At 34.5% G+C, this 18,663-nt stretch overlaps 12 protein-coding genes and 4 pseudogenes across 16 annotated transcripts, besides 1 other annotated feature; 8 read left to right on the forward strand and 8 right to left on the reverse strand.

Annotated features, from left to right (window-relative positions):
- Window positions 1–18,663: part of a mobile genetic element that runs on past both edges of the window.
- On the forward strand, window positions 2,109–2,261 carry TVAGG3_0782710 (uncharacterized protein; the record flags this gene model as incomplete). The annotated part of the gene is made up of 1 exon (XM_051246404.1): window positions 2,109–2,261. One exon carries the CDS (start codon window positions 2,109–2,111, stop codon window positions 2,259–2,261), a length of 153 nt encoding a protein of 50 aa, XP_051081879.1.
- TVAGG3_0782720 (uncharacterized protein) lies at window positions 2,281–2,826 on the forward strand (the record flags this gene model as incomplete). Its single annotated transcript, XM_051246405.1, has 1 exon — window positions 2,281–2,826. A coding segment is annotated over one exon (546 nt), but the record flags the coding sequence as incomplete, so codon positions are not given.
- On the forward strand, window positions 3,235–3,819 carry TVAGG3_0782730 (His-Me finger endonucleases family; the record flags this gene model as incomplete). The annotated part of the gene is made up of 1 exon (XM_051246406.1): window positions 3,235–3,819. The coding sequence occupies one exon, from the start codon at window positions 3,235–3,237 to the stop codon at window positions 3,817–3,819; it is 585 nt and encodes a 194-aa protein (XP_051081881.1).
- TVAGG3_0782740 (uncharacterized protein) lies at window positions 4,055–4,705 on the forward strand (the record flags this gene model as incomplete). Its single annotated transcript, XM_051246407.1, has 1 exon — window positions 4,055–4,705. One exon carries the CDS (start codon window positions 4,055–4,057, stop codon window positions 4,703–4,705), a length of 651 nt encoding a protein of 216 aa, XP_051081882.1.
- On the forward strand, window positions 5,096–6,034 carry TVAGG3_0782750 (organellar and viral DNA polymerase type B; the record flags this gene model as incomplete). Its single annotated transcript, XM_051246408.1, has 1 exon — window positions 5,096–6,034. One exon carries the CDS (start codon window positions 5,096–5,098, stop codon window positions 6,032–6,034), a length of 939 nt encoding a protein of 312 aa, XP_051081883.1.
- On the forward strand, window positions 7,489–7,899 carry TVAGG3_0782760 (organellar and viral DNA polymerase type B; the record flags this gene model as incomplete). Its single annotated transcript, XM_051246409.1, has 1 exon — window positions 7,489–7,899. The coding sequence occupies one exon, from the start codon at window positions 7,489–7,491 to the stop codon at window positions 7,897–7,899; it is 411 nt and encodes a 136-aa protein (XP_051081884.1).
- TVAGG3_0782770 (KilA, N-terminal/APSES-type HTH, DNA-binding family) lies at window positions 7,987–8,826 on the forward strand (the record flags this gene model as incomplete). The annotated part of the gene is made up of 1 exon (XM_051246410.1): window positions 7,987–8,826. One exon carries the CDS (start codon window positions 7,987–7,989, stop codon window positions 8,824–8,826), a length of 840 nt encoding a protein of 279 aa, XP_051081885.1.
- On the reverse strand, window positions 9,248–10,123 carry TVAGG3_0782780 (protein of unknown function, DUF4106 family; the record flags this gene model as incomplete). Its single annotated transcript, XM_051246411.1, has 1 exon — window positions 9,248–10,123. One exon carries the CDS (start codon window positions 10,121–10,123, stop codon window positions 9,248–9,250), a length of 876 nt encoding a protein of 291 aa, XP_051081886.1.
- On the forward strand, window positions 10,160–10,611 carry TVAGG3_0782790 (annotated as a pseudogene). Its single transcript has one exon. A coding segment is annotated over exon 1 (452 nt).
- On the reverse strand, window positions 11,637–12,266 carry TVAGG3_0782800 (annotated as a pseudogene). Its single transcript has one exon. A coding segment is annotated over exon 1 (630 nt).
- Window positions 12,801–13,138, reverse strand: TVAGG3_0782810 (uncharacterized protein; the record flags this gene model as incomplete). Its single annotated transcript, XM_051246412.1, has 1 exon — window positions 12,801–13,138. A coding segment is annotated over one exon (338 nt), but the record flags the coding sequence as incomplete, so codon positions are not given.
- TVAGG3_0782820 (protein of unknown function, DUF4106 family) lies at window positions 14,300–14,710 on the reverse strand (the record flags this gene model as incomplete). Its single annotated transcript, XM_051246413.1, has 1 exon — window positions 14,300–14,710. One exon carries the CDS (start codon window positions 14,708–14,710, stop codon window positions 14,300–14,302), a length of 411 nt encoding a protein of 136 aa, XP_051081888.1.
- TVAGG3_0782830 (uncharacterized protein) lies at window positions 15,451–15,908 on the reverse strand (the record flags this gene model as incomplete). Its single annotated transcript, XM_051246414.1, has 1 exon — window positions 15,451–15,908. A coding segment is annotated over one exon (458 nt), but the record flags the coding sequence as incomplete, so codon positions are not given.
- On the reverse strand, window positions 15,941–16,135 carry TVAGG3_0782840 (protein of unknown function, DUF4106 family; the record flags this gene model as incomplete). Its single annotated transcript, XM_051246415.1, has 1 exon — window positions 15,941–16,135. One exon carries the CDS (start codon window positions 16,133–16,135, stop codon window positions 15,941–15,943), a length of 195 nt encoding a protein of 64 aa, XP_051081890.1.
- Window positions 16,465–17,393, reverse strand: TVAGG3_0782850 (annotated as a pseudogene). The gene has a single exon. A coding segment is annotated over exon 1 (929 nt).
- Window positions 17,478–18,496, reverse strand: TVAGG3_0782860 (annotated as a pseudogene). Its single transcript has one exon. A coding segment is annotated over exon 1 (1,019 nt).

The raw sequence follows: 18,663 nt of genomic DNA on the forward strand, positions 1-18,663 counted from the left end.
GAGAAGAAAGCAGATAAGAACCATACACATACAAGTTTTACAAATGTTGCTATAGAAAGTATTGAAGGAACGGTTGACGTAACTGGTGGGGATGTATTATATTGTAAACCTCCTAACTTTCCACACGGTTTAACATCGGATGACGACATAACGACGATGAGAAACATTAGATGTAATGATGTTTATGTCATGAAGGATGAATATAATACTAAATTCACTGCTCAAGATTTATATGACAAGAAAGCAGACAAAACAGAGCTTCAAACATTAAAGACAGAAATACTTCAAACATTATATCCTATAGGCTCTATTTATACGTCAATGAACTCAACAAATCCAGAAACAGTTCTGGGTTTTGGAACTTGGACTCAAATAGTCGACAGGTTTTTGTATTGTGCAAACTCTTCAAAGGAAACAGGTGGAAGTAAAACGATTTCAGGTGAAAATTTACCTGCACATAGTCACTACATAGATTTAAGTACATCTCAAGCAGGTTGGCATAAGCATAGATATTGGGATTGGTCAGCAATGATAAAAGGTAAAGGATATGATGTTAAAGACAACGTTAAGTTTGCTATAGATTGTTTCTGGAGTAACACTGAGGGAGGAGGAAACCATACACATCGCGTTTCAGGATATACGCAAACAACGGGACAAAGTAAAGACTACATGCCACCTTACATGACAGTTTACGCATGGTATAGAAATGCTTAGTCGTCATTTTCAACTTCTTTAGCATATTCGTCAGGAGTTGTCTTATATTTGTTAGGAACTGTCTTTGAAAGTATACCACCTTGAACTTTGACAAGTTTGAAACGAGGTCTGACAATAGTAGTTTTATCTTCTGCTTGCAGTGTGTACATTTTGCCATGTTTGCCTAAAACTTCATAATATTCTCTTGTATACTTTCTTCTATTTTTACGAACACGAATGTGAGTACCTGTCGGGTTCCCATTGTTGTCATAGTCAATAGTATTTTCATATGGGTCGCGTTTAGGTATTTCTATTTTTACTTTGTCACCTTTCTGAAGTTTGAAGCCCGGCATTCTTTCTTGTTTGTCTCTTTTGACTAAATTATTAAATATATAGTCTTTCTCTAAGTCAGGGTTGTTTTTCATTTCTTCGGGGGAGTGGTTTCCCAAACCTTTTTGTTTACGGCTATTGTAAATATTTAAAACTTGTCTCATCTTTGCCATGGAGAAGTGTCTATACTTGTCGTCATATGACATTTCATTTGCTTCACCACCTTGTGGTTGGTTTAAGTCTCTTAACATTTTTATACAACCGTCAATGACACCAAGAGCAGAATGGTTTTGGTCGACAATGAAATATTGGTTTACATTTTTTGAACGCAGATAGTTTTTTACATCATCTGATTTGAAAGAACTTTCACAGTCAGATGTCAGTTTTGTTGGATGGTATTTGTCAACGAATATTGTCAAAGCTGCTAAGATATCTAAAATATTTTTGGACTGTAATGGTATGGCTTCACAGTATCTTGTGTTTTGACCGACAAATATTAGCCAGTATGGTGGTCCATCTGTTCTAACTCTCGGAATGTTTTCCAAGATATCCATAAACCAAGCATTTGGTGTTGAACTAAAGATTTTTATCATGAGTGCTTTCTTTGTCGCTTTAGAAACATAGGGGTCCTTGTTTGGATTCGTCATTTTTTATCCTATAAGAAATGGGTTTATTTGGCGCATTAGCAGGAGTTGCATCCAGATTTTTGCCCGCAGTGGGAACAATAGCCAGAGGTGTATTTGGAGTTGGAAGGAAGATTTTGAGTACATTAGGTATACTTAAAGAGAAAGCACAACCTATTATACAAACTGTACAGAAAGGTTGGGATGTAGCACGAGATGCAACAAATCTTATTCCAAATCCTGAAACAAGAGGAAAAGTTCAAGGATGGATGGACAATGTAGGAAGACAAGCAGGAAACTATTATAACAAAGCAAATGACTACTATAACCAAGCAGGACACTATATGAACCAAGGTGAAAGATTCTTTAACAGAGGATATAACCATGCACAACAATGGGTAAACAATAACCAACCTCAACCGCCTCAAACGTGGGGAATGTAAAGTTTTTTACTGAGATGAAATGAACAATACAGCATTGAGACAAATGGGTTCAAGATGGATTTGTCGGCTTCCAGCAGTTACACAACGTGTTTGTCAAGTTCTTCCTATACCTCAGGAAGTTTTAGACCGACTTAAAAAACAACAACAACCAGTTGAAAACAAACCAAACTAAAATTTTTTACTGAGATGAAATGACCGAAGAAGTTGAAACGGTAGATTTGACACCACAAACAAAAAGTTCAGAACCATTGTCAAAACCTGTCAAAGAACTTACAGATGAAGAGAAAAATTCAATAATAGAAAGTGCCAGGTCTGGAAATACAAACCCTAACTATAAAGTCACTTTTCATAGAAATGGAACGGCTAGTATCTCAAAAAAGAAACAGACTCTCACAAATAAAATATTGAAGTCTGAAGGAGCTTTCGAGACAACAGATGGAAAAGTTTACTTCACTGACCAACAGTTCATTATAGAACATCTCATTGACTTAGAGTCGAAATATTCTAAACTTTACAACAAACACAAAAAGTTGAAAGGAAAACAAAAACAAATGGCATATGATATTTATGAAGATGTTGACAACACAACTGTTCCTGCAGGTGAAGTAAAGTCAGAGGAACCGAAAAGTGACGAAAAACCGATAGAAGAAGAAAAACCAAAAACTGAAGATAAACCAAAACCAAAGTTTAGTTTCCAAACTAAACCAAGTCAACCTTCATTAGCTGGTATGGGTTGGCGTCAAAGACTTATGGCAGCAGGCGGTTATGTAAAGTAAAGAAAAAAATATTTTTTTATTTTTATAAAAATGCCCCCATATAGAATGGATAGAAAGTCTGCTAGAATAAAAGCAGAGTTACAAAGATATGGTTGGAGAGTTTCGAAGAAGTTTAAATATAGGAAGGGAAGACCCATAAAAGTCTATGACAAACTGGCTGGTCTGACCTACGAAATGGATTTGGAAACAGCACGTGCCAATTATCCAAACAGACTAGAGAGGTTAGAAGAAGAACGTCTTATGGACATGCCTTTCGATGTTAGTGAACCTCAAGTTGAAGGAAACTTGTTTGTTAGATGAGAAATATGAAATGGCATACCATTTTAAAACAGTATATTTTTAAAAAAATATTTTTTTATTTTATTTGAAATGTACGCTGAGTTTGTTGGAGAAGACCGTTGGGAAACTTGTTTGTTAGATGAGAAATATGAAATTCACTGTTGTGAGTCATTTGAAGTCAGAAACAAAAAGACAAAAAGAGTTTTAAGCGAATGGGAGCGAAATGACGGATATGCTATTATGAAGATGAGTGGAAAAAACTATTTTAAACATGTTGTCATTGCAACTCATTTTATACTGAATCCTAACAATTTACCTTTTGTAGACCATATAAACCGTATAAGAAACGACAATAGACTTGAAAACTTACGTTGGGTCACTTGTTCTGAAAACAATAAGAACAAAGGCAAATTTGGAGATATTGTATTCGAATTTGTCGACGAACTAGAAGATGAAACAATTGAAATTACAGACTATGGCAAGCATACGTTTGAGTTTTACTACTATAGCGAAGAACAAGACTCTTTCTACTTTTATACCGGCGTAAACTATAGGAAATTACAAGTATATTTTACTAAGGCGGGCTATGCTTATGTAAACACTAGAGATACAGATGGAAAATACGTTCAAATACTTCTTAACAAATTCAAGAAGCTATATGGCATACCATTTTAAAACAATATATTTTTACATATATTAAATGCTTCAGGTTGAAAAACAAAGAACAAAAGTAGCAGATACAAAACCGTTAGACTATATCTTTACAAATGCTGGTAGGACTATTTCAGATGAAGAAATTTCATCCCGAATATACAGGTTTGACTATCCAATTCGTTGGCTTCAAAGTCCTTCAGATGCAAAGGCAATAGGATTTAGAAGAGTTTTGTTTTCAAATAGAACTAACGCATTTATGTTCGCAGTATATTTTCATGGGCAGTATAAAGGTTCTGGTGGTCTAATAGACAAATTTGACGAAATGAGAATCTTTACAGTTCGTTCAGACGAAAGTCTTGAGAAAACTCTAAATGACTTTCAAACTCAAATGAACAAATATTATTGGGAATTTCAAGAAAAATACGACTCTTTACTAAATGGAACATACTATCTGAAACTAGAATATGACAAGATGAACTCCACCGTTTCATTTCAAAAGATTGAAATTAACCCTCCAAGAGATACAGAGTTTTTATATTGGAAAGTAGACAAACGTTCTTGGGCACAATTTCTTCGGTTACTAAACCAGAACGAACCATTACCACCAGATGGTCCATTTAAATTTATACTTCCACCAGCAGATTTGACAGTTTATAGAAACGTGTTTGACCCTCAAAATGTTATGTGTCATGCAAGTTTCAGTTCAAGCAACAATAGTTTTCTATGTATTGGTAAGGACTTTTATGACTTTGCTTCTAAATTCTACGAACCACCTAGTAACAGTTTCTCTGACTTTCAAGTTTGGTTCACAACAAATGGTGTGCAACATATTATTCCATTGTACTATGACTTTTATCTCGAATTGTCTTTCATATATAACTACGGAAAAGTGCTGAAAAAGTATTGAAAAATATATTTTAGGTGAAGTGGTGAGATCTCACCTCTTTTCTCACCTCTTTTTTCACCCGTTGAATTTTCATGACTTCTTCGTAAATGTTTTGTCAAGACTTCTTCGTAAAGGACCCAAAAATATAATTTAGGGTAGATGGTTAGATCTAACCTGTTTTCTACCCTCTTTTCTAACCTCTTGAATTTGTCAAGACTTCTTCGTAAATGTTTTGTCAAGACTTCTTCGTAATGAGTGTAAAGGACCCAAAAATATAATTTAGGTGAAGAGGTGAGATCTCACCTGTTTTTTCACCTCTTTTTTCACCTCTTGAATTTTCATGAATTTCCTTAAGATAGAAAAAATAAAGTTAGTTTTATTTTTTTATTTTTTTTATTTTGTATAAAAGATATGATTTCAACAATCGGCACAACAACAATTCAAACAACAGCACCAAACTCGTTAGTCATGAACCCAACTTCAATGTTAGTAGAGATGAAAAGCTTCATTCCTTCTTCATATACTTTCGAAACAGAAATCCAGAAGATAAAGCAAGAACTTTTAACAAGTAATTTAGACTGTAGTGCGAAAGATGAAACAAATGAACAGTATCTTTATGAAATGCAGGACATTATTGACCATTTACCCAAATTGCCTGAAATCCAACAACAAAAACTCACTATTCCTGAATTCGACGAAATTGAAGTGAAACCAACTGACTCAGTAGAAATAAAGAAGTTCATACGAAAGGTAAACTATGAGTTTCTAGGATTTCATTGCAACCATAAGGTTATGGACAAAGATTGCGACATGGTATATAAGAATGTTTCTGACATATATAAATCGGTGGAGTTTAAGACCTACGACAACTTTGTTACATTAGTTGCAAAATGTGTATGGCAGATAAGAGATAAAGATAGAAGAGGTAAGGTATGGAATGAACAAATAAAACCAGCAACTTTTGAGTTAAAGAAAACCATTGACGCTTTAGTTGTTTTAGCAGGACAAATTTCAATGTACAATGCTAAAATGAACCCACAATGTTCTAAATGTAAAGCAGCAATGAGGAGATATAACTACTCCGTCAAAGAGATAGAAAGAATGCGAAACGACTATGCAGACTTAAAGAAAGAAGCAGAGAAGCCGGTAGAAAATAAAATGGACATGTTAGAATTTCTGAACAAAAACTATCCAACTGCTGACGATTTCCTTCTATCTGACGTCAAGAAGAAGTATAAAGAAACTTTCGGCATTGTTAAAACTTTTGACATACTGACAGAAGAAATAGAAGCTACAAAACTGTTTAGGATTTCAAATATACATCGTACAATTCATGTAAAACGCTTATAAAATAACTGGGGTGAGAAATTAGGTGAGAAAACAGGTGAAATCTCACCTCTTCACCTAAAATATATTTTTGCTGAATTCAGCAACAAAATTCTGAGTAAAATAATTTTTAGGGCTTGTGTCAAACCGTTGAGTTTTCACAAAATTTAAAAAATAACGTTTACCATGTAAAACGCTTATAAAATAACTGGGGTAGAAAAGAGGTTAGAAAAGAGGTTAGATCTAACCTTCTACCCTAAACATTATTTTTGCTGAAAAATGACCAAAATTCATGAGTTTTGTGTGTTTTAGACCATGTTAGAAAACAGGTTAGAAATGAGGTTAGATCTAACCTTCTACCCTAAAATATATTTTTGGGTCATTTACGCTCATTACGATGAAGAAGTTTTGACAAAACATTTACGAAGAAGTTTTGACAAATTCAAGAGGGTAGAAAAGAGGTTAGAAAAGAGGTTAGATCTAACCTTCTACCCTAAAATATATTTTTGTCTGATTTACGCTCATTACGATGAAGAAGTCTTGACAAAACATTTACGAAGAAGTCTTGACAAAACATTTACGAAGAAGTCTTGACAAATTCAAGAGGGTAGAAAAGAGGTTAGAAAAGAGGTTAGATCTAACCTTCTACCCTAAAATATATTTTTGCTGAAAAAATGACCAAATTTCATTATATAACTGTTATTTTTTTACGAAGAGAACTTTGACACTTCGTCAAAAAAATCCCTGAAATCATATCTTTTATACAAGATAGAAAATCTTACTCGCCTAAAACTCATGAAAATCGTGAAAAATTGCGAGTAGGGAAAAAATCTTACTCGCCTAAAACTCATGAAAATCGTGAAAAATTGCGAGTAGGGAAAAAATCTTACTCGCCTAAAACTCATGAAAATCGTGAAAAATTGCGAGTAGGGAAAAAATCTTACTCGCCTAAAACTCATGAAAATCGTGAAAAATTGCGAGTAGGGAAAAAATCTTACTCGCCTAAAACTCATGAAAATCGTAAAAAATTGCGAGTAGGGAAAAAATCTTACTCGCCTAAAACTCATGAAAATCGTAAAAAAATGACCAAATTTCATGAGTTTTGTGTGTTTTAGACCATGTTAGAAAACAGGTGAGAAAACAGGTGAGATCTCACCTCTTCACCTAAAATATATTTTTGCTGAAAAATGACCAAATTTCATGAATTTCCTTAAGACAGAAAAAATAAAGTTAGTTTTTTATAAAATATTTTTTTTATTTTGTATGTAAGAACATATATGACAAACATTGAGTTTGAAACAGTTAAAAAGATAGACAATGACACCAAATAGGTTAGAATAGGTGATTTAAACGTAAGATACTCAAAGAAATACAATAAATATTCTTTGTCAGACATTATATCTCCATCTGGAAAGAAAACAAACGACTGGGTTAGAAATGCTTCAACTCAGAAAATTTTGACAAGAAATCCTGAGCTTATGATATCGGTAAGATTCTATGGAACTACAGCATATCTCATCGACAAAAGTCTTATACCAATAGTTTTGTTATGGTTAGACCCAGTTGTTGGATATAACTTCATAACATATGGTTCATTCGATACGGAACGTTGCAGTGAAGGCTTACTTTACATCGTTCAGAAACCGAAGGACTTCAATACAAAGAGATATAAGATAGGAAGAACATATAATATAACTCAAAGATATGACAGTACAGTCAATAGAGTCAAGGTTGTGTTTGTTAACGATATGAGAGCTGCAGAAACAGAACTACTCGAAAAGTTTGAGAAAATGTATGGTGCTCCCATAAAAGGTAAAGAAACGTTTGAAGTAGATGAGATAGATAAAGCTATAAAATTATTTGACGAAGTTGCTGAAAAATACATGTAAAGCGTTTATTTTTGGTCTTTTGTGAAAGTCAGAAAATAACGCTAATTTTTTATAAAATATTTTTTTATCCGGAATATAAAGACAGATATGTCAACAACAGAGAACACAACAACAGTTATAGTCCATGAAGCTATAAATGAAGAATATGAGTGGGTTCAGTTTAACAAACAACTCCGTCTCATTCGTTCGGTCAAAGACGATATGTACCAAATGCAAAGTATTTTGACAGCATGTTATGCTCCAGATACTAAGCTTCCTAAAGACTGGTTTAGGAACCAAAGCACACAAGAACTTTTGAGCGAAGCACAGCGAGACATACTTTTTTCTGAAAACAGTGAAGCACAGCGAGTAGGGAAGAAACCCCAGTCGCCAAAACTCTATGAAAATCGTGAAAAATTGCCAAACGGTTTGAGAGGATATTATGTACATAGACTTCTTGTAAATGCTGTTGCAATGTGGGCTTCACCTCGTTACGCTTGTTATATTTTCATGATGTTAGATGAAATTCATAGACAAGAACGTGAAGAGCTAGAGAACAAGCTTGAAGCAAAAGACAAAAGCATTCAGAAAAGAATACCACGTTCGGTACCAAAAGGTAAGGAAAAGAACTATAAGTATATGATTTATACTGAAGAGATAGAAAATGAAGAAGATAAAGATATGGTTATGTTGCATTTAGTCAGAAGAAACAACAAAAGCTTTTACGACCTTGCTAAGATTTACAAATCTGACAGAAATTGGTTCTATCGCGAAAACTTACCGATTTCAATGACTCCAAATGAAGATGTGAAACAAATAGTTCAAGATACGTTACCTCAAACACACTATGATATTAAAGGTTGTACAATACTTACCTTCAAAGAAGATTTGCCATTGTTAAAGGAAAAAATAACAGAGTATTTTGACAACTTCAAACAAGCAGAGTAAATGAACCATTTATTTTTCAAGCTTGACTTCAGATGGCTCAGGTAGCTCTAGATGGTAAATTGGCTTGTCAAATCCTTCTGGCATTCCGAGTCCTTCCATCCGACATTCCGAGTCCTTCCATCCGACATTCCGAGTCCTTCCATCCGACAGGAAAAAAATTTCCCGACAACTGGAAAAAAATTTCCTTCCGACAGGCAAAATTTTTTCTGTTGTTCGTCCGTAAACCATTCAAATTTTCGAAAATTGAGAACTTTTTGGTCGAACTTCAGGAAAAAATTTTCCTTCCGACAGGAAAAATTTTTCCTTCCGACAGGACACAAACGAATGTCCGACGTACCACCAACCGAGTCCATTCCAAAGCCAGAAGAACCGACAGCCCCAGCACCACAACAGACTTACTAAGACTAAACACTTAGATTTTTCAAGCTTGACTTTTTACAATTTGAACTTTGTTCGCGTAGATATGAATTCTGAAAGAAGTATGAGGGTCTTGTATGACTTTGTACTTCTCCCAGAGTTCATGTCTGTCAAACTTACCTGCCATGGACTCTTTCATAAGTTCCATGAAATCGTCTTCGGACAATCCAGGGAAAAGTATAATGTCAGTAAGTATTCTTTTAACATCCTTACTTAAACTCTTTGCTGTCTGTACACAAATGACAACTGAGATGTTAAAGTGTCTGAGCTTCTTAAGAATTCGACACATATCTTGTTCTCTATTCTTTAACAAAGGATGAGAGGCGAAATCATCTAAGATAAGAAGACATCTATGAGGGTATGTCTTCCAATCGTAAGATTGCAATTTCTTCGAAATGTATTCTATCTCTTTCTGTTTGTTTCTGAAGTGTTTCTTCTCTAATATTCTCTGCATTTCCTCATTAGGGTCTTTAAACTTAGAATTTATATACTCATTTATAGCATTATACTTCAAAACTCTTCTTTGGTACTTCTTTATCCAATCTAACAACTCAGTATCCTTTATACATACTAACTTAGACTTCTTTATAATATCTTTGAACGAATTGACGGTTTGGTCAAATTGACCAGAAGTACTACAAATGACTACTAACTCATAGAATGGGTTCTTCTCATCTAGTTCTTGTTGTTGTGCAGCCATTTTAAGATAAGTGAAAGTCTTACCCGACCCAGGTGGTGCAATTAGACCTGTTATACCATTCTGAGCAAATAAGAACTTGTCATGTATAGGTTTTATCTGAGCATTTTCTAACTTCCTCTTGTTCTTGTTTAAAACATTCTCAAATTTCTTGTCAATGTCAGCAAACTTTTTTTCTAACATATTTTTAGAAAAATTAAAATTTTTATCTTTTAGAAAATGTCTAGCGATTTCGCTATCTATATTCGAGACAAGCTTTTCGACAGCAAAACATCTGTCGACCATAAAATCTTACATAGTGTAAACAAGAAAGGTGAATTTGTTCTAAAGTTCTGTTTCTGGAATATGACAAGAACCATAAAACATTACAAAGAGCAGTCTTAAAATTTGTCAATGACAGACTTGTTGACAGAGATGACGCCGATTGGAAAGATGAAGTCCAACAAAAGTTCTTAGAATGCAAAGAAGACACATGCGCTGTTCTTGAAGATGAAATAGAAAACAGAATAGATGAGCTATTAAAGGACAAAGAACTTTTACATAAATATGGTTCTGAGAAATTTGACATAACTCCACCAGAAAAGAAGAAGAGAGAAAAGAAAGAGAAGAAAGTAAAAGAAGAGAAGAAAGAACCTGAACCAGTTCCAGAGAAAAAGAAATTTGACATGTAAAAATAAAATTTATTTTTAGAACATTTCTGGGTTCAATGTCAATGTTCTCTTCCTCTTTAGGAGTAAACACTGGCTTAGACTCTAAAATCTTTTTACCCAATTTACCTTGAACTTCAACTATCTTAGACTCATAATATTCATAGTCGTCTGCTTTCTTTGGTTCATAAGGTATAACAAGTTTGTATGCTTTGCCTTCTTTAAGGTTTGAGAACCTTCTGTCAAAACTTTCTTTGACTGCTAACAAACCTTCTATGTCTAAGTCTTCAAATTTCGCACCATTTTAGTCACAATAGCAAACTTAACTGGTTCGATGTTCCAAACTTTGCTGAATGAAGACTTTTCAAAATGGTAGAAGTAAACATTCAAATATGTGAATGGGTCTAGTTCTTCTTTAAGTCCTGACATGTACTTGTTTACTGAGATGAATTTTGCCATCTTTTTCTATCGGATAAAAAAAATATTTTTTTTAAAATTTACTCATAAAAATTTTCTTTGTATATACACCATTCTGTACGTCTAAAAGACTTTTGACATTTGCCAAGAATGTTCGTTAGAAGCTGCCATATAACCATATTCTTGACAATATTGTTTATACGAATCGTACAATGACCTTTCATCTAAACACTCAAAGTCAGTTTCATCTATGAACAGTTCATATACACTCTTGTTTGCTTCTAACAATGTTTGTCTCTCTTCGGTATGTGGAATTTTGTCTTGGATTGAACTTAGAAATATCTAATGTCATAAAATATGAGAACAAGTGGTTGTAAAAGTCAGATGTCAAAGATTCTGCTAAGTCGTCAAAATATTCTGTATCTTGCATATGAGAATCTACGTTCTGACAACTACATATCTTCTGTCAGAACTTTCTAACTTCATCGGAACAGTATTGTTTGAAACCATAATGAAGTTGCAACATTTTCACAAAACTCTTTGGTCTTTATATTTTCTTTCAACAACTCCAACTTTATCTGTTATAAGACTCTTCAAAGCATCTGAGTTTAAAACTTTTGTTGTATCTATACTTTGAAGTTCATTGCAAACTATAAGTTTCATATTCTCTATTGAGGAGTTAAACTTGCCACAGATGTTTTCTAAGTTTGTCATATTCGGGTTCGAATAGCCCTCTAACAGTTTGCACAAAATATCTGTAAAGAATGTGTTCTTACCAGTTCCTTGTTTTCCAATTATAATGAGAGCAGTTTCATTTTTAGCACTTGGATGTTGTAAGATGTTTGCAAACCAACATAAGATATACTCATAGACTCTTTCGTTTCCATTGCATATAATTTCTTTGACATGGTCTAACCAAGCTTCTATAATATTTTCTTTCCATTCTACTTGTTCGTATTTATATCCAGTGAAGATAGAATAGAAGTTTGGAGAAGGTGTATAGAACTTTATACCTCGAACTGAAAAATCTTCTAACTTTGACAATAAGATATCCCAAGCATCTAACATCTTCATGCCAACTTGTACGACTTTTATTTTCTTAAGTTTCTGTCTACATTCTTGTTCAGACACTATTGTTGCTCTTGGTTTGTTAAAGACAACATCCCATTCTTTCATAACATAACATTCTGGGCAGAGTCGACATAAATGACTAAACGTTTCAAATTCTCGACTGCTTTGTTATAGTCTCTAAATGGACACATATTTCTGAATGCTTGGAAGTCAAAAATCTGAAACATCTATTCTGTACATTTTTATAAAAATAAAAAAAATATTTTTTTTATTCTTGACTTTGTTGTTGCATTTGTTGCATTTGTTGTTCTTGAGCTATTTGTTGTTGAAGTTGTTCTTGTAATACAATACTTTCACCAGTTGCATCTTCCAATTCGAAACTTTCTGCCGTCATTGACAAATACATAGGACATAAAAGTTTTACAGGAACAAAGTTTGCGTCAACTAATGTCAACGTTATACTTGCCAAAGTGTTTGAGTTCACTAAGGTTGAAAATTCTGCATTCGAATGAACAATAGCAAACCAGCAGAGAAAGTATTGTTTATACGCATAAGTATCTTTTGGTCATAATAGTTTCTGTCGACATTCGAATAACACTTTGAACCTAAGTTTGAAACAATATATAAGATTGGTGTGCTTAATGTCAATGGAATAGACATTCCTTGTATGACATTTTCCTGTTATAGGAAACTGTTGGTAGTAAAAACCAGAAATAAGTTTTGTATTATAGCTCATATCGTTTATAGTAAACTCAGTCGGACATCCAAACATAATGAAACCTGCTCTAGTTGCAGCACATGTTACACCCGTACTTAAAGTATTAAATAAGTCAACAAAACCTGTTGGTGGTATATCTGAGTAAGTATCTTCAAAGGAGTATTTTTTACCATTCACAACAATAAAGTCTTCTGGTGTCAAAAGAGCAAAACAGGCTTTAGTCGTCATTGTGTTTAAAGTTAGTTTACAATATCGTCCTTGAGGACTTTGTAAGTTTGTTGTTATAGAATTATATGACTCAGGGTTTTTAGTCGTAATAGTATAAACCATTATATCTTCTGCCATTTATATATATTTAAAAGTTTTTCTGAAAGTGGAGAAGAACTTCATCTAAACTTTCACATGGCGTTTCTTGAAGTTCTCTGTCTAAGAAGTTCAAATATTTTGTAAAGACATAGAACTTTCCTTTGTCTACACGAACAAACAAAACAGGGTCTTTCATATCGTTCAAAAGTGTGTAAAGTCCTTTACATGAAATAAAGTCTATATTATTTTTCTTCAAACATCTTTCAAGAAGTTTTGACATTTTTACTTAGCAAATAAATTTTAATGAAATGTTGTGGTCGTCAAATATTTTTTATGACGTCTGGGAAACTATACTTTAAGTTCAACGTTTCACCTCCTTTCATAACGTATATCTTGTCAATGACATTATATGAAACACCACAGCAACTAATGTCGGGTTCTATTTCTTTGATGTTTATATCGTCTGCCTCTGTCAAAAGTTTCAATAGTTCTTTCAAAACTTCATGAGGTGCAATGACATATGAGTTCACTTTTACAGGGTTGTGTTCGACCAAGTTTAACATTATACCTAAAGCTTGACAAATCTTCTCCTGAGTTTGAAGTTTGTCTTTAAGTTGTTGGTAGTCGTTTCGAATATCTGCAACAGAACTTAAGTCTCTGCTAACTTCAGGATATGTTGGTTGTTCTTTTACAGGAACAATTGCTATACCATCTTCGTCTTCGTATGGTTTCCCCACTTCAACATCTCTGTCTTTGACATTGACAATAACACTTTGACTGTTTGTTTGAGTTGGTGAATTTAACTTCACATCTGCCACCGCCATTAAACCTTTTGAAACACTTACGCTTTTATTTTTCGGAAATGACATTTTACTTAGAATAAAAAGATGGACGTATTCGAGTATCTCTTCGAATTGAAGCAAAACAAAGTTTACACACACAAACAATACAAATACATTGACAGAATAGTTCTTTATACAAACAATGGTAAATGTTATAGAATAGCAATATCTGCTGAACCAAAATATTTCCATAAAGCAAAGAAAGTTGGTATAACTGAAATGGTGAAAGTTCTTGAAGCAGACAAAAATATAACAACAAAACTTACAGATATTTCTAAAGGTAAGTTTATCTTACAATATTATGTCAAAACTGGCGTACTGTCAATATTTGACGGAGAGAAGTCAGTTCAAGAACAACTTACTGACCTGCTGCCAAAATCTGCTCGATGGAAGCTGTCGTTATGCCAATCTGAGGAGCCCCAGCAGGTTTCATCGAACGAATCTTCAAAAGAGCATCTTCCGTGAAAAGTGCTATTGGTTTTGTAAACTTCTTTGCTCTCAATTCATCTGGACCGTCTCTGTCACCAGTATATTGTATTTGAACTGTACCAACAGTTGAAATACCACCCATAAAGTCTTCTGAGTCAGCAAATGGAATGCCAAGCCAAAAGTTTGAACGGTCTCCATTTGTATATTGAGTTTTTTGACCTCCTGTATGAGTCCATACTTTCACATATGGCATAATAGAACTTTGCATTTCAGGGTTAATGGTTGTTGTGAAGTTGTTGTTAAAGTTCATAGCATCTAATGTCAAGTTGTATGACCTCATATCCTCAACTGTAGAATATTCTTCTCTTGGATAATATTTGCCATCTATGTTTATATGATATTTAATACCGGGGTTGTAGAAACAAGAATAGTCATTTATAGTTCGTCTGAACAGTACAAACATAGTATCTGCATGTTTCATTGCAGTTGTTAAAGCAATATCTGTTCTTGCACCTGGGTCAGCACTTTGGTTTCCAACTTCACCTGCAAAGTCTTTGACAGATATTTGGTGTATAGGGAACATAAGTGGAACTGCAATATATTTGGCAGCTAAAGCATTTGAAATATCTGGGTCCAACATATAGACTGCAAGTCTGCTTTCTATTCTCTTGCATTCAAATTTTTCGCATGTAAACTTAACTGGGTCCCAAGCAGTTCCAGCAGCATTGAAATAATAGTTTACTTCATTGTTGAAGTTTGAGAAACCAAAGTCTAAGTCAACTTTGTCTTTGCAAAAGTCACAGAACTTGGCTCCACCAGTTCCAGCTACAGTAATGCTGAATGGGTCTGTGTTGTGTTGGTGCAATGACTAAGTTATTTTTGCTTGGAGTAAGTTCGATAGAAATTTTTCCTGCCCAGTTTGGCAAGTATCTTAAAAACCTGAAGATGAGGAAAGATGACAAAGGAACTCTAAGTTTCAGTTTTACTTTAGTGGCAGCAGTTCCATCTGAACCAGAAAGGTTAACATAAACTCCTGGAACGTTAGGGTCAAGTCTTCTTATTTTCTCAATATTTGCATACTGGTCTGTTTGTTCTCTAGCTTGTGGTTGTACTGAGTTTCTCAAAGCGAACCATTCATAGTTTGCCCATGTTACTGTTTGAACTAAGTCAGAGTTAGAATATATCTTATATCCCATGAAAACTTCTGGAGCATATTGGTATCCGACATAGAAAATTCCATTGCAACCTTTCTTGTCAGACAACTTGGCAGAAGGTTTTATTTCAATGTCTTGTTCCACGTATAAGAATGAGTTGTCAATAGAAATAATATGAAACCTGTCGCAAGCAATATCTACTGTTGTTGAAGAACCTTCTCCAAACTCACCTACGTTTCCATAAGAAACAGCAGTTGTATATTCGTAAGTTCCAGGAACTATTTCTGACCTTCTAATGGCATTGTCGCATTCGTTATACCATTCGGAAACATTTCCGTTCATGGCATCCAAAACTGTTGGCGTTATATTCTGAGCGGCGTACATTTCATATGGGTAAAAATATAGAATAGTTGAATTTATGTGTCATAATAGAACCCACTCGTACCAAGCTTTACTTTCTTCCTGACTGAGTTTTTAACTCTTCTTTTTCCTTCATTGCCACTACTTTCACTAGATGAAGTTACTTCTTCACTACTTTCACTTTGTTCTACTCTTCTCTTCTTCTTTGGTGTCGCTTTTGGTAACTTGCCCTCTGCTTCAAGTTGTTGCATCTTTGCCTCATGTTCACCTAGTATGTTGTAAATTTCACGTGTCCTTTTTGCCTTTGGGCTCTGGTCGCCCATCTCAGGTAACCAATATCCTAGAAAGATTTTGTCATAGTTTGTATTTGAGTCTTCGCGTATTGTTTGCATGACTCTTTCCTGAGTTTCCGGTTCAAGCTCTTCAAACAGAGCTTGTCCATATGGAATAAGCTCGTTTCCAAATATATGTTTTTGTAGCCATTCTGGTTTTCTTTCCATGTTACCAATAATATCTTTTGTGAATGGGAAAGCTTTTACCCAATGTTTCAGTCTTGCGTCATTTATTTCTGTAGTTGGTTTTATTTTGTCAAGGAACATGTTTTCAATACTAACATTTCATTTGGTACTGTCCATTTGAGTTTTCTTAAATATTCATCCCTTCTCAGTTCATTGTCTGCAAAGTAAGTTTTTATGACATTTTGTAAACTTTCGTTTGCAAGGTCATGTACAATAGGTTCTCTTCCTTCTATCTCCCTAACTTTCTTTCTAAACTCTTCACCAAATATACCATCTCTATGGTTCTGTGTAGTTCTTTGAGATAAATGTTCTAGAACGTCAGGTGTTATATTTCATCAGCCATGTTCATTTCATACTGGTCCAAAATATCTGCATGTTTCATATCTTTCAATGGCATTAAAGCCGCGCTGAAAATACCAGCTATATCTGGTTCACCATTGACTTCCATTGCGTCTACAACTTCTTGGAATTGTGGTTGTAAGTTTATGAACCACCTATCCGGATTAGCTTTATGACCCCATCTCATTGTAGTTCCATAGTCTGCAGAAACAAAAGTAGGTTTGTTTCCATCTTGGTTAGGTTCTGAATGAACTTTAAACAATGTTTCATTTCTATATGTTTTGTTGAAATTTAACCTTTTATTTTCACCGAGTTCAGCCAAAGATTGAACGTTATATGGTCGTAAGTAAAAAGGATTATTGTATTTGCGTACATTTTCTTTCAGTACTTCCATTCTATGCTGAATATTTTCATCTGATGTTGGAGTCTTTTGTATGTCGGTGAACATTTTTCGATATCCTTCTACTATGTCAGCCGAATTTTTCTTAGACTCTTGGAAAGATTCCATATTCTCCTCATACTCTTGTTGAGGGTCAAGATTTTTCGGCTGTTCCAAATCTTCATCTAGTTCTGTGAAGTTAGTTTCCAAAGGAGGGACTTGTTCGTTTCCTTCTGGCTCTTCTAGCTGTTGTTGCTGAACTATTTCTTCCATGTCTGGTTGTATCTGAACTTCTTCCTGTGGAGTTTCTTGTACCTCATCTGCTGGCATTTCATATATTCCGAGACCGTTTTTAACAAGTTCCCTATTTAAGCCATCCGCATTCATAACCCTTTCTTCTTTCGTTCCGTCTCTATTTTTTACGCGTTTCATGAAGATAGTTGAATTATCATTTATCTCTGACACCAAATATCTCGGAGTAAATTCATCCATGTCATTTGGATGATATGCTATTAAATCATATCCCTTAGCGAGCTTGTATTTTCCAGGTTTGAAATTATATCCCATTTGGTGCTGAACCATAAAGCTAAATAGGTTCGGGTCAGTATTTCCTTCCTTGAACTTTCTAATAGCTTCTTTATATCTGTCACTAAAGTCAAGAGTATCTGGGTAACCATAGTCTTCCTTAAGCATTTTTAAGAATTCTTGGTTTCCTTGTTCTCTACTTCTTTTATGTCCTTGCTCTGTTTGTGGTTGTTGCTGTGCAGTGTTTTGAACTGTTGGTTGTGGTGCAGTGTTTGAACTGTTGGTTGTGGTGCAGTGTTTTGAACTGTTGGTTGTGGTGCAGTGTTTTGAACTGTTGGTTGTGGTGCAGTGTTTTGAACTGTTGTTGTTGTTGTTGGTTGTTTGTTGGTTTTGGTGCATGCCTGTGTCTGTGTCCATGTGACGATGTAAATGTTTTAGGTAGTCCTGGTGCAGGTGCTTCTCTTGGAGGGTTTGGTGGTATATAAGTTCCACTAGCTAGTATATAAGTTCCACCAGCTGGTATATAAGTTCCACCAGCTGGCACATATGTTCCATCTGCAGCATAATGTCCTACCTGACTTTTCGTTCTTAAGAAAGCATTTACTAGGTCTGTTTTGGTCTGTTGTAACTCTTTTTCTTGACTTTCCACAACAGTTGCTCTAACGGCGTCATAGGCACTTTGAACTGCCTGTCTCGTTGCTGCATCTGTTATTTTCGTCATATTTTGTGCTACTTCTCTTAACTCGTTTGTCGAAACCTTCAGACTTCAGTTTCTTTCCAGATGAGAAGTCGTTCACTAGTTTCACCTTACTATGAAGAGCTTCGAAGGCGTTCTTAAAGTCAGCATTCATTAAAGCTTCATTTGAACTGTCTTCATCCGCTTGTATTTTTGTCCTTATTGACCCTATAAGTTGGGCTGCTTTAGCGTTGGCTTGGGCATCTAACCAGTCATTATTAGCTTTTATATATTCTGCGCTTTTCATTGCCTTTTGCATGCTGCGTCGTTATTTTTACTTTC

Source organism: Trichomonas vaginalis, chromosome VI (genome assembly GCF_026262505.1).
Source record: "Trichomonas vaginalis G3 chromosome VI, whole genome shotgun sequence".
Taxonomy (NCBI): domain Eukaryota; phylum Parabasalia; order Trichomonadida; family Trichomonadidae; genus Trichomonas; species Trichomonas vaginalis.